Source organism: Centruroides vittatus, unplaced genomic scaffold, assembly GCF_030686945.1.
Source record: "Centruroides vittatus isolate TY-2023 unplaced genomic scaffold, ASM3068694v2 contig_5, whole genome shotgun sequence".
NCBI lineage: Eukaryota > Metazoa > Arthropoda > Arachnida > Scorpiones > Buthidae > Centruroides > Centruroides vittatus.
In genome coordinates this window covers 3,194,158-3,212,127 of record NW_027122286.1, presented here as the reverse complement: position 1 = coordinate 3,212,127, position 17,970 = coordinate 3,194,158, and the positions used below count along the sequence as shown (strand labels likewise).

General features: G+C 28.5%; 1 protein-coding gene across 1 annotated transcript in view; it reads left to right on the top strand.

Moving 5' to 3' along the window:
• The window catches only part of LOC136978225 (alpha-tubulin N-acetyltransferase-like), a 28,492-nt gene extending 19,132 nt beyond the window's left edge, over positions 1-9,360 (top strand). Inside the window, exons 6-8 of the mRNA XM_067273886.1 lie at positions 2,066-2,118; positions 5,134-5,186; positions 8,579-9,360. Coding sequence (XP_067129987.1) covers positions 2,066-2,118; positions 5,134-5,186; positions 8,579-8,720 — 248 coding nt within the window. The 3' untranslated portion in view covers positions 8,721-9,360. The remainder of the gene's footprint in view (positions 1-2,065; positions 2,119-5,133; positions 5,187-8,578) is intronic.
• Positions 9,361-17,970: the final 8,610 nt, after the last annotated feature.

The following is a 17,970-nucleotide window of genomic DNA, read 5'->3' as shown; positions in this document are numbered from 1 at the left end:
TCAGACCTTTTAACTAATTTAACTAACTACAGTCAGATTTAACTGACTTATGAGTGTGTCATTTTGTCTTATTTTCTATTTCTAATATCAAAATGTATAAAATCTGATTGATAGTGCTCAATCAGATTTTATTTAGTTGATCAATCAGATCATTTGAGCTCTAAATGGGACTGTTTTCTGGTATTATTCTAAGCTCTCCATCCTTTATTCTATGCTAGCCAGGTCTTAAAACATATCTGTTTAGACTGTAAGATAATGAGGAACAGTATTCCAACTAATCTGTCCATAATGGATAAAATTGAGTTTGGTTATTTAATCAACTAGTGAGATAACAACTCACATTAATAAATCAATGCTGATTATTATTAAAATGAAGTTTTCATAGCATCCAGAATTGATTATTACTCTTTTATTTCTAAATTTTTTCAAGGCAGTGGCGTAGCTACGGTTCTCTGGGCCCGGTGCAGAATCAGATTTGTGGACACCCGAAAAAATTTTTCGGTAGGGTGTTCTTTTTTCGTAATGGTAATTGGAAACATCCAAACGAAAACAAGTAATTTTTTCTATAAATTTCGGCTTTTGAATTTATTTATTCCATTAAAAACATTGCGTTTTAGATGTTCAATTTCTTTCGTTTGATGAATGATGCATTAGGTATTTTTTTGTTTTGTTTATGTAAACAGACTAAAATATTTTTGTGTAGTGGTTTATATAGTGTATAACTAGATTACAGTTGAGTTGCTGGTTTTCCTGTGTAGTAGGGGCCCCAGCTCGAGCATCCAAATGCCAAATTTTGCTTTGTTCTGATTGCCATGAAAAATTTTTCGGGCCTTTTTTCTTGCGATTTTGGGGCCCCCATGGGTCTATCGCTTTCCCATGGGCCTGGTGCGGACCGCACCTACCGCACCCCCTAGCTATGCCACTGTTTCAAGGAGTCCTTCCATATTCTGTAAACTAATGCAATTTTTATACTCTTCACCATAAACTGATTTTTCCCCCAGCCCAGCTTATTTAAGAACTTTACTTCTTACCAGGTAAAGCTCTTATTACTCTTTTTTTTTTTGTGTGTGTGTTGTCTTCTGCTGCATCTGAATTTGATGAGTCCAGTAATTTTTTATTTTATTTAAGTTAGCATGCTCTATATGATTATTAACTTGTAATGGCTTTAGCACAAAGGAAGAATGTATATTATTTATGTTAACTTTAATAAAAGTAAAATTTGATTTAGTAATATCTTTCATCCTGTTTGAAACAAATATATTTTCTGATGTTATTTATAACAGTGTGATTCACTGTTATAAATTATGGGTTCAAATGTGGATCCAATCATGATCCTATAATCTCCATAGTGATAAGTTGATTTCATATCATATGGTCATATAACTATTAATAATTTAGTATTTTGAAAGATATAGTATGATCACAGTTGTTACAGGGAATATATTAACATGTTATTTAGCCTAAAGTGACAATCACTTTTGCTAATTATAGTCATTCCTCAGTATTCATGGGAATTTGTTTCAGTTGGATACTGAAATCTGCAGATGTTCACTTCCCTTATATAAAATGGTATAATATTTGCATATAACCTATGCACATTCTCCCATATACTTTAAATTATGTCTAGACTACTTATAATATCTAGTATGATGTAAATACTTTGTAAACAGTTGGTATACTGTATTATTTAGGTAATAATGACAAGAGAAAAGTCTGTACATGTTCACACAGTGAAGATTATTATAGATCTAACTGCATAGTACATGTCAGCAACAAAACATTTTCATTCTTTCAACACATAGACTGCTTTCATTTAATGATCTGGAAGAGAATTTTGTAGAATAAACACAGAATATTTGAAATATGAGTACAAGTAAATTCAAGTTTGCTTTTTGGAACTCTACAATTATTTTTTTAAATCTTCAGATGGAACTTATGGATTCAGAGTGCTGATTGTATCTGATCTTATATTCAATTTAAACAAATATCAAATTTTTGTTTAAATGAGATTTAATACATTTATATAAAACCAAAATATTGTAATATGATTTATTTTTACTTTTAGTTTTTATCAAACCAGCTTCTAAGAGGAATAAAGAAGGAGAAATAAGTAAAGAGGTATTGATTTTGAATATATATTAGGTTTTAGAAAATACCTAATTTGATGTGATTAAATTTCACTATAAATATACCATTGCAGCTCATGATAAATCAGATACTGATTTATTAGTAAATATCATGAAGCTGTATATTTCATTGATATTACTGTCTCTGTAAAAATATCTTAGTTTACTATGTACAACTTTTATTTTTCCAAGTAGCTCAGAAAAAAATGATTTTCTACTGTATTTTAAGAATGTTCCAAATTTTAAAAAGTCATTCACATTGATTCAGAAATTTTCTTTATTGCAATGATGAATAATTAGTGTCCATAAACTATCTACATTGATTTATATGAATGATTAAATAAATGTAATCAAAATTTGATGATTCAAAATAAGTAGAAAATCATAATCAAATTTGTTCAAATTTATTTTGCGTTTTTCTTTCTGTTTAATCAGTTTAGTCACACTTTAATTATGAAATTAAAGTCCTTGTAATAAAACATTATTAGTGAAAGTTTTACATAATATATATATAGTAAGTAAGTAAGTATGTTTATTGTAATAGGGTTTAACCTGTTATAAGGGGGTTTCTGATGGTAACCGATCACAGTTGGTTTAATCTTATTATAACATATTATTTCTGTTATAATAACATCTTATCCATTTTCTTTAATCACACATTTTTTGTAATAGTATAACTTAGTTATTTAAAGCCACAAAACATATTACTCAATTACAAAAAACTTATTTGAGTTATTTATAAACTATAGATATATATAATTTTTAACAAATGGAATATTAGATGCTTAATATGTTCATTAATAATCTTGTTCAATGCACAGAGGTAGTATCTGAATCATAACTCCATTGCCAGCTTACACATTAAAACTTATACTTTTTGGATAAAACCTTACATTTATGACACCAATGATTGGCCTTCACAAACATGTTATAAACTGTTAACTTCTTTATTAATCACAGCTAATAAAGAACTTTTTATATTACAGGGTGAATTTTAAAGCATATAATCATTAATATATAAAGAAACTTTAAAATTGTATTATACCATATAGATTATTCAGACTATCACAATCTTTATTTTCTTGGGAAGTTGTATAGATTGCACCCTATGGAATTTCAGGACTTTGAGTATATATTTGAACTTGGGACCGAGACGAGTTCAATGATACCCTACTTTTGGAGTGGAAACCAAAAATAAGAAAGTTATCATATTTACGATTTCTTGCCTTTCACAATGCATTCTATGCCATTTTTAGAGTTTTTCACTAGGTGGCACTGCTTGTAGTTTGGTATACATTTCCTTTTTTCTTTTGTTCAAGAACTAGTGATGCTAAATACTGGGCGACCTTCCGGCGGCTCCCTTCCAGGAAGAGTCCATCAAGAGCACAAACAATCAAATGACACCTAGTGGAAAACTCTAAAATGGAGTAGAATGCATTGTGAAAGGCAAGATCATAAATATAACTTTCTTATTTTTGGTCTCCTGTCCAAAAGTAGGGTATTGTTGAACTCATCTCAGTCCCAAGTTAAGATATGTACCTAGTCCTGAGATTCTATAGGGTGTAGTCTATACAACAGCCTTTTCTTGAACCAGAAGATTTCAAAACATTTAGTATCACTTGAGAACTTTCAATATAACAATCTCTAGTATATTGGTACTATTCACTTAGTGTCTATCATGGAGAAAATTAATAATAATAACTTCCGAAAAATTGAGCACATTTCAATTCTATTTCTAAGAATTTCTGTTAATTTCTTCTCAAAACTCCATTTAATTGAATCACTTATCCAGATTAGTATCATATGAATACTTTTTGTTATCCTTAATATAGTAATCATCTCATACAATTATTTTATTGCCATTGAGTTTTTCTTGTTTAATTATTGCTAATAATTTGTTCTTTCTCATCTTTGATCTAAATTTCTAAATCATACTAAATCTCTTGTAAGTATTATTTTCTTCCACTCCTCATCACTAAAATTATCTTTTTCCAAAATTCTTTAAGGATTAAATTCCTATCGAATAAGGAGTCTAATGGAACTTTCACTATAGGTTTAGTTTTGTCGTTTATTAATCTAACCAAATATTCTATGTAACTATTAGATATTCCCAAATCCTTTTATATAAACTGATTAATTTCCTTAACATAATCAGACGAGTTTAATGGAAAGTTTATAATTATAATATTTTTGTTATTTTGCTCATTAACCAGTTTATCTATTTCAAATTCCAATGTACCATGTACTTGACAGTTGTTCTTAAATATTTCCTCCATTACTTCTATTTTATTGGATAGCTGAGACAACTTTCCATGTAAATATTTATTTTCTTCTTTTAAGGAATTGACCTCTGTTTTAATTCCTTGAAGTTCATTTTGGAGCTGCAAAAATTTATCCTGTATCAGCTCATATATCAATTTTAATGAGTATTGGGATTCGTCCTGTACCTGTAATTGTTTGTCTTACTGTTTCAAAATATTCATTAATTTTCGTGGTTCTTGAAGTCACTGGACTGCTCTTGCCAAGATCTTTGTCTATTTGATGATAGTCTTCACTAATTAAGTCATTTAATTGACTTTCTTTCTCCTCTTCTTTGAAATTATACTTGCATATTCTGCCTCACCCCCTTCTTTGCATATCCATTTGACTTATTTGTTTTGGAGATTGAGGTGAAGGACCTGGATTTGCTTCAATCCCGGCAATTAACACTAAACTTATAATTAAACCCAGAGATAATCTGTTTATAAATATCCACTTCTTTAGAACCATCATATTATAGCTAATTATGGCTTTCCAAATTCACTAATTTGCACTTATCAAGCTCTGCTAAAAAGTTCTCCAACACCTCTGACAACTAGCACACACCCCCCACATAATATATATACAGAATATATATTAGTAAAAATATTTTCTAATAATATACGTATAGGAAATTTTTTTGTTTATATTTTCCCAAAAATAATTTTTAGAATTTTTCATCAATCAATTTTATATATTTATATTATAGGATAAATCTCCATTAACAACAATGGATTCAAAGCAATTGATTCTTAATTCAGGGTAAATATCATATTAACTTAAATATTTTTGAATTTTATTTTGTAATAAAATTAAATTTTAACTGAACATTAAAAATAGAAAAAAAATTTTTACAGGTAATAATGTATTATTTAAAATTTTCTACAGCACTAGAAAAAAATACATATTCTTTAATTTAAAATTTTTTAACCTTTACATTAAGAATGATAACAAATATATGTATTCATTAAAGTATAGTATAAAATTAATGAATTCAACTACCTGTTGTGAGACTGGTCAAATCTGTGATATGCATGTTAAAATGCTCTTAGTGTCCACAGACTGAAGAGAGGACAAAAAATGTATGTTCAATAGTGTCAAAGCATTAAATTTGTACAAAATTCTTACAGTTTTACACAAGGATTGTATGTCAGCAGATAAAATATAAAACAATATTTCTTGTAAATTTGTGCTCCATCCTAAATAATCCCAAATGGTTGCCTAGACAGTTTTGCAACTATTTACAATTAATAGAAAAACATTAAAATGTGTTTAAAATGTTTTATTTATGTTTTTACTGTAATAAGTAACATTTTAATCCAGTATTTCTGAATATACAGAGCAAAATTTCATATCATATCAACACTACTTTGAAAAATACCTGCAAACCAAGGGTATTCACTACAGTGAATAGCATTCAGTAGTTCTCACCATTCAGAATGTTAAAAACTGGAGAGAAATTTTCTTACTTTCTCAGTGGATCTCGGTCTGAATCAGATTCAGTGACACTAGGAGTGAGTTAATCTAAATTTTCCACTTGTCAATCTGCATATAATAATTCTATATAAAACAAGAACCTTACTGTATTTAAACCTATAGTTATGGCCTTGCATACAGCTGGCTAGTCACTTGTAGCAGCTATTACAAACAGAAACATATAAGAAATATGATAATATAAATATAACTTAATTATTGTATTTACTTTTATATTTTGAGCCATTGTGAACAATTTTAAAAATCTGTTAATAATGCTCATAGATATAAGTGAACTTTGATTGAAAGTAAACTTAAGTATGTTAAGTTAGTCAAATTGTATCAGGTAATGATTTACTTGAAAATCCAGTGATCAAAATAGAATTTCCTTTTCTTTTCAACCAGTACAGATGGAAGAACTTGAGTATGAAATGACAGCATCTGATGTCCACATTTGCAATTATACACTGTAAATCTGAATACAACATTGAGCAAGACTTTTTTACTACAGTAGTAGTGGGCATATGATGCATCATATCCACTTATTGAGCTTGTTATGTTGAAATATTCAACATCACTTAAGATATTTTCATCAAGCCCAACTTAATAAATAAAAAGGGATAGTCATACTTTGGATGAAAGTTCCCAAAATGCATATATATGACATTGACAAAATAAAGCATTGGTGTGGATTAATGTTCTTTTCCTAAAGAAATAATTTACATGTGAAAAATTGTTCAGCTTAGTGGGCTTGTCTCAATTTTTCTCAATAATTGACTAAATAGAGGAAAAGAAAGGAATATCTTTATTAAGAACTTTTATTTTGAGATATTTAAAGTTTAACTTTGAGTTTTTTAATAAATTTTAATGTACAAAGGAGTGTCAAAAACAAGTTGTAATTGGTGAAAACTTTTTGTTCCTAAACAATATTTAGATGAAATCTGGTGGTAACACTGGTAATAATTCTGACAACAAGGCATAACAAATTTGTTGACATGGGTGCAGATGTTAGTCTGTTTTCAGTCTTGAAAGATGTTGCATTATTTTGATGTAGTGTCCAAATTAGAAGCTTTTGCAGTAACTTGTTTTTGCAACTCTACTGAAATTCAACATCAATTAAGGGAAATGAATGGTGAGAAAGCATTTTTGTGCCAGGTGGTTTCAAGATGGTACATGTTGTTTGAGAATGGACACACACATTGAAGATGGATTACCAGTAGTACATCCATCAATTTTGACAACAAAGGAAAATACTGATCACATTAATGAACTGATTGTGCAAACAGGCAAATCATGACAAATAGGATTGCCAATGAATTGAACATTTTGCATGGAAGTGCATACCACATCATCTCCAAGTGTCTACAGTTTCTATACTGTAGGTTTGTGCTCAAAGGATGCCTCATCTATTCACAGATATCTTCAAAGGGCAATGTTTTCAAGCAGCTCATGTTTTTCGATAGTTATTGCACAGGACAGAATTTTTGAACCAAATCATGACTGGAAATGAGAAATGGGTTCATCACTTCTCACCAAAACCAAAATGACCGTTGAAGTTCATTCCCTTTCTCCTTCTCTAAAAAAGTGCCAAATAGTTTCCTACTGCTGGAAAGGTGATGCTGACACTTTTCTTTGACATTTTGAATTCATGTTGAAATGGACTTGATTAATGTGGCTGTATATTATCAAACCTTGAAGAGGCTGAAAAAGGCAATTAAAGATTGCTGGCCAGGAAAATTGTCAAAATGTATTGTGCTTTTGCATGACAATGCCACACCTCATTTAGCAGATGTCAAAAAAGCTGTACTGGAAAAATTCAAATGGTCTGTATGGAAACATTCTCTTTATAGTCCAGATCTTGTGCCTTGTGATTTCCATGTGTTTGTTCCCATTTAAAAAGACTTTGTCAAATTGCTAATATGGATGTAAACATTACAAATGCTACACAAGAATGGTTATCACATGTTGGATGAGAATACTTCAAGAAGGAATAGGAAAATTCATGCCATGTTATGATAAATGTTTAAATAAATTTCCTTTATGTCAAAAAGTAGCACTTGAATTGTAAAGTCACACAAATAAAATTTTTGACTTGTGTATATAATTGTGTATATAATTATATTTTGGTATGAGCGCAACTTACTTTTGACTCTCCCTCATAGGATTCATTGTATATTAGGATTATCTGTAACTTGAGATTTGAGATTAAAAATAAGATAATGATTTTTAGTGCAGTTAAAAGTCATCAAATGTCTTAAAAATATGATTACTTTAACTGATGAAGCATCATGTAATAATAACTACTTATGTTTTATAAATTTCTTAAAATTAGAATATTATGCTGAATTCTCACTTTAAAGGAGCCTAATTGGAATTTTGTGGTTATCTATCAGCATTCTTAGAAAACATTTCATAGTCGCATACATATGAAAATGTAATGATCTCTTGCATTAACATTAACATTCCGTTTGTTTAAAATTTTAATATTCAAGATGAATTTCAATCAAAATAATTAGTGAATGAAAAGTTATTAATTCAATTCCTTAAATTGGAAAATTGCTCTAAATTGACTTGGTGTGCACACTTAAGAATTCTGTGTGCATGTGTGTGTGTGTGTAACTAAACTAAACTAGTATATAATTAAATAAACTTGATGTTAATATACTGGTTTTCTTTTACAGTAGTTTTCAAGGTCAACATTGTAGTAATTCATTGTATAATTCCTCATCTTGGAAAGTCTTGGGTGTTCCTCCACCGAATTATGGCGATCTCATACCAGTTTCAAATAAGAATGTAGAAACAGTTCAGAGACAACTTTGGTGACTTTTAATCTCTTTCTACCTATATACTTAATTGGAATAACATCAGGCATACTTTTATATATTTATCCACTTGTGTTCATCTTTGTCAGTTGAAAACTGATAGGAATTGAGATTCGAGTGTGTAAAAGTCATCCAACTTAACATCATTTACAATTTAACAATTTTAGAATTTTATTTTATAGATTTTTATATATTTTTTGTAATTATTACAGCTGTTTTTTTCTTTAATTTATTAATATTACAATTTATATCGTTTTTAGAAAAGTATATTTATTTATTTATTTATTGAATTTTTTATTTAAAAATCTCACAATATATTTATTTATACATTTTTTTTATCTAATTAATTTCTAATTATTTATTTTAATACAAAAAATATAATTTTATATTAAAATAAATAGCATGAAGTGAATTCAAAATTCATCCAATGCTATATAACTATAAATCAAAATTAATTTCAATAAATGCAATAATTGTATTAAATAACAAGACATTGATACTTAGAGATTAAACATAAGTTTGGAATGTCGGATTTTTCTGTGATAATTATCTTTAATTACATATATAATGCTTGTTATAGTAAATATAAAATTGTACTTTTAAGAATATAAAAATTTATTAAAAAGGAATTAATAAAAATATTTCAGATAAATTTTTATGAAAAAGAATTTATTTTAATAAAAAGAAACATATTTCTTGCTCATAAAATGAATGTATTCATAAGTACTGAGCTGTAATTTTTTTTAAGTATTTAAGTATAGATTACAATACATTCATATTAGTGAACTACATATATTATATAATTATTTTTCTAATACCCATAGTCAATTAAAATACCCCTATTTAATGATGTCTAGAGAAAGATTTAGCAGTCTATGTGTAACAAAATTTAATATGGTGGCTTTTCTGTAAAAAATAAAAAAATTAAAAAAAATTGTACGAAAATGTACTTTTGGCACTGCAAGCATTGAAAAAAACATGTGATTGCAACATGTGTGTTTATGCACACATGTTGCAATCAAGTATGGGCATAAAAATGAGCACAACTGTTGAATGTCACCTTGTTAGATATGATGGCCAACACCTTGCTGCAATGTGCATTTCTTTTGAAGCTATTTTATGAAAACAATAGCAATGCACTTTGGGAATTTCACCATCATAAGAATTTATGCCAAGAACCATTAACACCACAAGCTCTCAGGAGAATGATCACCCATTTCGAGAAAACTGGACATCTGGAAGTTTAACCTGATAGAGAGCACAAACCTATTACTTTAAAAATCATTGAATAGTAGTTGTTGAACAGTCAATGAATAATGTTGCAAGTATTGCACATGCAGTGTCAAGGCAGTGGATGCATCCAATGGCACAGTGTGGAACTTACTGAGAAAGCTGGGGGATTGTTATCCATATAAAATCACAAACAGCCAGCAGCTGCTTACTGCCAACAGGAAAAGCTAACTGACTTTTGCATTGACTGTTCTTGCCAGAATGGAAGTGTATGTATTCTGGTCATGGATGATCCTGTGGAGCAACAAGGCACATTTTAACCTTAGTGGAACAGTAAATACTTGATGAGTATTGCATTTAGGCTATGGAACACCTCATGTCTTCCAGCAGATTCCACTGCACTTGTTTAAAGTTACAGTCTGGTGTAGACTCTTAAAGTATCTTTAACTGTCAGGCTTTATATCAAGCTATACTAGTTTTAATTTAATTTTTAACAATAAGTCTTGTGAATTGTGACCACATTTTGCAGTTCAGATAATGAAAGTATAACAGTTGCAATATGCAATACCAACAAGACTCAGATACCCTGAAAAAGATGGTTAAATGTCTGCATTACTTTAATAACAAATGAACAAATACACAACTGAATTAAAGAGGCACATAAAAAATCATAGTATACTATACAATATATATAAAAGAATTTGGAATTAGATCTAGTGGTGAGATCCCTCTCACCACTAGATCTAATTCCAAATTCATTTAAAATTTCAAATTCATATGAAAGTACATATTTAAACTGAATATCATATGTCCAGGTTGAGACAGGTAAGTACTTCTGAATCAATCGAAGATTTTGTCTTCTAAAAAGACACCAATGCTCAATACTAGTATTGGTACTCAAAATAGCAGCCAGTGAACTAGCTTGGGCATACCATACAAATCAACATGCATTAGTATATTGTTCCCTTAATTAATTGCTCTATAAAATTAAATAAAGTTATGTTTCCCAATCAGAGGTTGTGACTAAAATATGTTTTGTAGACAAACAAGAGGTAATTTTGATAATAGATATGTCAGTCCCTTACAGTATAGAGCTAATTCTGTTAAATGTTACCAATGATTATGATTTCTGTAGTATATTAAATGAAACATCAAACCATGGTAACAAAAAGATGTTTTCTCTAACTCTTAGATACTTTGATTTCAAAAATTGCATTTCAAATTGCCTTCTTGATTTTTATGTTTATAACAAAACTACAGAAAACATAAATCAAAAAATTATTGGTATCTTGTCCAAATACAAATTAGACTTTGCACTACAAATTAGAATTTGCAAATACAAATCAGATATAACACACATGATAAGGGGCCATCCATAAATTACGTAAGGGTGATTTTGGCCATTCTGGACCCCCACCCCTGTGTAAGAAACCGTAATATTTTCTTTGATCCTCCCTCCCCTTCCCTATCTTATGTAATATTTAGGCATAATTTTATAGAAATTTTAATAAAAATAAATTTTTTTAATGAAACCCTAAAAACCTTAGTTCCAAAACATATAATTATTAATTAGTTAATTAATATATACTATTATTTATAAAAGGCTATGTGAACAAATTAAAAAATATAAAAGTTTAATGAATTCGAATGAACAATTTATTTTAAAAACTTTATTTTTTAATTATTATCAATCTTTTTATTATTATTATCATTAATCAACGTCATAATATTCATTTTTATATTAATTTTAATTTTCACAAAAGGATGTAAAAAACTTTGACAGACCAACTAGCTAGTGTATGTGTAAACAGAAACACCATACAAAATAAAACAAGAGAGAATAGAGAGAAACCACATTCTGTTGCCGTATTGATTACATCTTGGCTAAAGCCAAAAAAATAAACTACATGCTGCCAAAATGTGCTAGGTGCACCTGGGACTAAATCATAAAGCTTATAAAACTCTATATAATGGGGCAATACAAGCAATGCTACTTTACGTGGCCTCTAGCTGGGGTTATGTAACTAGTAAAAAGTAGCAAGTAAATTACTCTCTCTTCAAAGACAGTTTTCCATCAGAATTTTAAAGTGCTGCAGAATTGTTTCTACTAATGCCTCTCTGATACTAGCAGAGTTCCTTCTTTTGCCACTATGTATTGTAGAAAATGTTCTGAACTACTACATCAGAACTATAGATATCAACGGTCTCTACTCCTATGTACAGCTGTTCATATGCTATCACATTGCAATTACCCCATCTCTGATCATCACCCTGTAAACAAGGTTATCCCCAGGGTACATTTGGTGTCATCTGCTTCCTCATGGATAACCATGCAGACATTAATATCAACACAGATGGGTCCAAAAGCCACCTTCACATCTGCTCATATCAAAAGCCACCTTCACCTCCAAACTGACATATTTTGCCCAAAGTATGTTAGAAGGTACAGATATTCACCACATACCTCCATCTATCAAGCTGAAGAAGATGCTGTCTACCAAGCTGTTCGGTGGGCCACTTCACTACCAAACGAAACTCTGTCTATCAACATTTACAGTGATTCTTAGTCTGTCCTAAAAGCTCTATTAAATCCCAATTGCATATATCCAGCACCATATTAAAAATCTTGTAAATAAGATAACTTTTATATTTGTTTCTGGTCATAGTGGCATACTAAGAAATGAGAAGCTGGCTTTGAGGCTAAGTCAGCTGCAAAGGACACTGAATTGGACTACATTCACATCCCTCTGTCATGCAGCAGCCTTAAAAATTATATTTATGACAATGCTATGCAAAAGTGAAATCAACAATAGTTGAGCAGTAAAACTGGTAGAATAACAAGACTATTTTCTTAGTGTTGATTGCAGGTTCTCATCACCACTTAGAGATTTAACGTTTGCTACTGCTCAACTTCTTACTGAGCATGATAATTTTAGAAGCTATCTGGAGATGTATAACTAAGCAGAAACTGCCTCTTGCTTTTGCTCTACAGAAAACTTAGACACCGTTGACCATATGATCTATTACTGTCCAATTTACAATCAAGATAGACTTATTCTGAAATTAGAAATCTTTACGCTTGGTTTCAGGTGGTCATGTCCACTTGATAAGCTTGTTCAGAAGCCACTGTTTGATGCTTTTTACAATTATGTTCAAAAAGTATGGAAGAAAAGACTATTTATAATTTCTAGTTTTACATTTTAGTTTTCACTAAAAGCCGAATACTAATTTTATGTTTACTTTGTATCATGTATTTTGGTTTATGTATTCTTAGTGTTACACACCCATAGGAGTGGTGCACTTATTCAAAAAAAAAAAAACGAGAGAAACAACTACACAGCCTTTCTCCCATGATAAAAAATGTGTCTGCTAGTGTTATTATTCTATCATGTCACACTTGATGGCATTAGTAAAATGAGCGTTCTTAATAGAAACCACCAAATTAAAGCCAAATTCAAAACTCCACCATTCAACGAGATCAAAAAATAAAAATATTACGTAAGATGAGATCTATTACTCCCCTACCTGAGTAAGAAATTGTAAGAAATCCTTGACCCCACCCACCCCAAAATACCTTACGTTTTACATTGTGCTTATGGACAGCCCCTAAGCACAGTGCAAATGAAAAGATCTTAAATGCTAAATATCTTGTACACAATTCTGTTAAAAAGGATGTGATTTGCTTATCTATGATACTGTGGTTTTCATAAGTGTTTAATCACTTTTCAGTTTCCTTAAAATATGCAGAAGCAATTAGCAAGTTAGTGTCTAGGAGATAACCTTCCCAGACATGTTCCTACAAGTTTTCTATGACCAGAAACAATAATAGCTAAGATGTTAGTGTTATCCTGCCATAAAATATTGTATTTTCAAAATCTGTGACTGAAAGAATGCCATTTGCTAATATGTAAATATGTTGAGGACTAAGCTGAGAGAAGATGCACAATTAAAAAATCTTGCACTTTTTTATCTTATCTAAAAAGACAATAATATCAAATTATCTTTAAGAAGTTTACATTACAACAGTGCTCAAAAAGTTTTATCTTTATACAGGTGCTCAAAAAGTAAATAAGAAAAACTAAAAAAGTAAGGTTTGCATGCACAAATATTTTAGTCAGATTTACTTGAAATGATGCTGAAATATTTTACAGAGAATTTGATTTTTTGAACAGTAAATTAGAAATAATAATAAACTGTTTGAATGTAATATTAAAGTATTTGTTAATTTTTTATGAAATAGGTAAATAAAATAACTCCTTGTACTTTTAATATTGTTATAAAAAAGTAATTTTTGACAATACTAACAACAATATTTTTAAATGCCAAACATTAGTGCATAAATACTTACATAATATGAGTACAAGGGCTGAAATAAAAATAGTGAGAATAAAAGTGAATAATGAATAAATTTATTTTTTGAAAAAAGAAATTGAAGAGTTAATATTGGATGTATAAAAAGTTTTATCAAAGGACAGAAAACTATTTATTTCATTAGTTGTACTGTAAATATCACTGTCAATCGATTCCATTAGTCCTTTATTTTAAAAAAAATTTGTATTTAACAAAAAGTAGAAAATATAGCAGAGTGTAACTTACAATAGTCATTTTCAATAAAGTTTTTTTTACATTTTTAAGTTAATAAGTTTGTTTAAATAAATTTATCCTTTAATGATCTTGTTAACAATTTATTAGTAAGTAATCAAAGAAGTAATTAGAGTTTGTAATGTTTAATATTGTATTAAAATCATGGTTTGAATAAGTAAATATGTCTTGCATTATTTTAGAATCATTTTAAGAAAATGTTTGAAGTTATTCAAATGGACCTAGAATGAATTTTTCCTTAAGAAAGAATGAAAACACTCTTCATTTCCAATATTTTAATCATTTTCAGGAATGTGTTAGATCCACATGACTATTTCATATTATGATGATCAAAAGAAAATTTGACATTCAGAACTTTTAACTGCATCTAAATTTTGATAGAATATGTGTTTTGTTTCTTTACTACAAATATTCAATATTTCAATATTATTCTTAATCTAAATTTTATCTTTCATTCATGATATTATTACATACCAGAATATTGTTGTTTAAAATGGCATGTTCCTGTTAGAAATATTTTTAAATTGACTAATTTCACGTAATCTAAAAATATAATTTTCAGTTCCTTAACTAAAAAATAAAATATTCGCATTTTCAAAGATTGTGGCCATTTGGCCCTATGGTATTACAGTTAAACCATTTTTCTAATTGGTTGAACTAGAAACCAATTTTTTAGATTATTTATTTATATTTTATAAGTCATATATATTTATTTAATACTATGTTTAGGAAGATGAAGATAAAACATAATTATCCATCATGAAATACTATCTGAAATAAATTGAACAGATTTAGATTAATGATTTCCTTCTTTTAAAATGTAATTGAATATTTTATAAGAGGTAGATTACCAATGTTCTAAGAGTGACTTTTAAAAATATTTGTTTATTGCTTTTTGCCCTTAGTTACATTAAATTTTTGTGGTAAACAAAGCAGTTATTTAAATAGACACCCACAATTTCCGTAAATAATCGGGCTATAATTTGACAATAATAAATATGAATTACAAATGAATTTGACACTAGAGGGAGGTGTTAGGCACCATCTTGTATTAAAATTAATAATAATAATATTTAATTAAATAATTTAAACTGGAAGAAAAGAATCAGCCCAAAGCAAGACTCAAACCCGGAACTCCCGTTTACCATGCGGACGCATTGCCAGTTACACTACCCAGACCTCGGGTCCAATCTCCTCTTCCAGTATACATAAGATACAACCATCATCAGTTATTACGGTGTCTACTGCGGGTGCATTCGTGCCCTTGTCCAGAAGCATCCGCTCGAGGCACTCGGTCGGCCATCGCATACCCAACAAGACATAAATATACAAATATTTATATTTGTATATTTATGCCTTGATACAATTAATATTTATGCCTATATACAATTATTAATGCCTATTATAAATACAAATATATATCTGGCTATAATTTTGCAAATTATTATTGCCAAATTATAGTCTGATTGTTTACGGCAGTTGTGGGTGTCTATTTGCTATGCATCAGGTTTCGGTTGGTGTTAATATTTTACAGTTGTTTACATTTTAGGAATTTAAATAACTGATTTGGTTATCACAAAAATTTTAAAAATGTTTGTTTTCCATTGGAAAACTTGATATCAACTCCAAAGATCATTGTCAGACTTGCAAAACCATTTATTTATTTAAATTACAATACAAGATGTGCTGCATCATTAACTAAATGATTTTGCAAGTCTGACATTAATTATTAGAATGTGGAACGTGGTAACAAGCATAAATTGAGTCCTTTTAACTCGAACAAAAATCATCAAAGAAAGCCAAAAAATTACTAATATTTACTTATTGTGGTTTTTTTAATGAGGATACATAAATATCCTCATTAAAAAAACCACAATAAGTAAATATTAGTAATTTTTTGGCTTTCTTTGATGATTTTTGTTTGATGAAAATTCAAATTAAATTAGCTTCTTATTTCTTTATTTCAATAATATATCCCAATATTTTCTAAATATTTTGCATCTGGAGGATGCTGTATGTGTAATTATGATTAGATTTATATTAAGCTATTAGTTTCTAAATTCCCAGATTTGTGCTGATTATATTAATTTAAAATAAACTTAAATAAATGTATCAATAGTAACTGTTTCAAATGTCAGTTCAGTGGCTAAATCTGTATTATACATTTGCAAACTTATAAAAAGGAAAGTAATTAATACATTCTGTTTATATTATACTCTATACATAAACAATTTTTATATTTTATTTATCAAGACTATATTAAGTGCTCCAGTTATTCAGTTATATTTTATTGTTTCAACAATAATCTGAAAATATTCTAAAGATCATCTGAATCTTCCAGAATATTTGAGTCTTCATTAAATTGATATATGTTGCACCTTCAGATGCTTCCAGAAATGTTATCAGTCAAGAGATATGAGATAGAATATGTCAATTTAACATTATTAAATTAACATATGCAGTATCTTTAACTGATTCAGTCATAGATTTATGTTCATTTAACATCATTAAATGCACAATAATCTATAATTGAATGTTAATTAAATATTGTTATATACATGTAAATTCAAAGAGCCCATGAGAATTTATGGTGGTGGTTTTAAAGATATTTGTTGATATATTAAAAAAAGAGAGTTTGATTAAACTGATTAAAATTATTCAAATAAAACCATATTAAATTTGTAAGCTTTATTTAGAAAAAGAGGAAATCACAAATATACACCGAATAATTTTCATTTTTGTTTTAACAGAGTTCGATGTTAACATATAACGTCTATACACAAAAGTAACAGCAAACATTTGTCGTGAAAATTCATAAGGCTATTTCCAGCAACTTCAAAAAGACTTTTATCCAATTATAATAACAATTATAATAATAATATTCATAAGTCCATATTTTTTTTTTTTTGCAAATATTCAAGATACGATCCAATCCTTTTTATCGCAATATTGCATTTGGGAAAATCGAAACAAAATTTTTTTATTGCTTTTAAATTCTGACAAAAATTGCAAATTTTTCTTTCTAATTTTCTCTTTGATTTGATATTATCTAATATTCTAATCTTAAATTTTAAAAGCTATATTCTAATTTCAAATTCCAAACTTTTTTACAATAATTCTGCAGCTCTTAACTCATATAACTCATATATTTCCTCCTACTTTGCTCTTTAAATCGGTTTTAAATTCTAGTTCAAGAATTGCAAGAGCACACAACTGCCATAAAATTCAAGTGTATATATTTTACATTAATCAACAGAATTTGAATTAAAAAATAAACTAAAAATATAAAAATATATGTATATATATTTAGTATTTATATTTATTATATTAAATAATTAATATATATTTTTTTATAATTTTTAAAAGGTAAGTTTAAAAAAATCAGATTTTCATTTACATAATATACATATTTATCCATT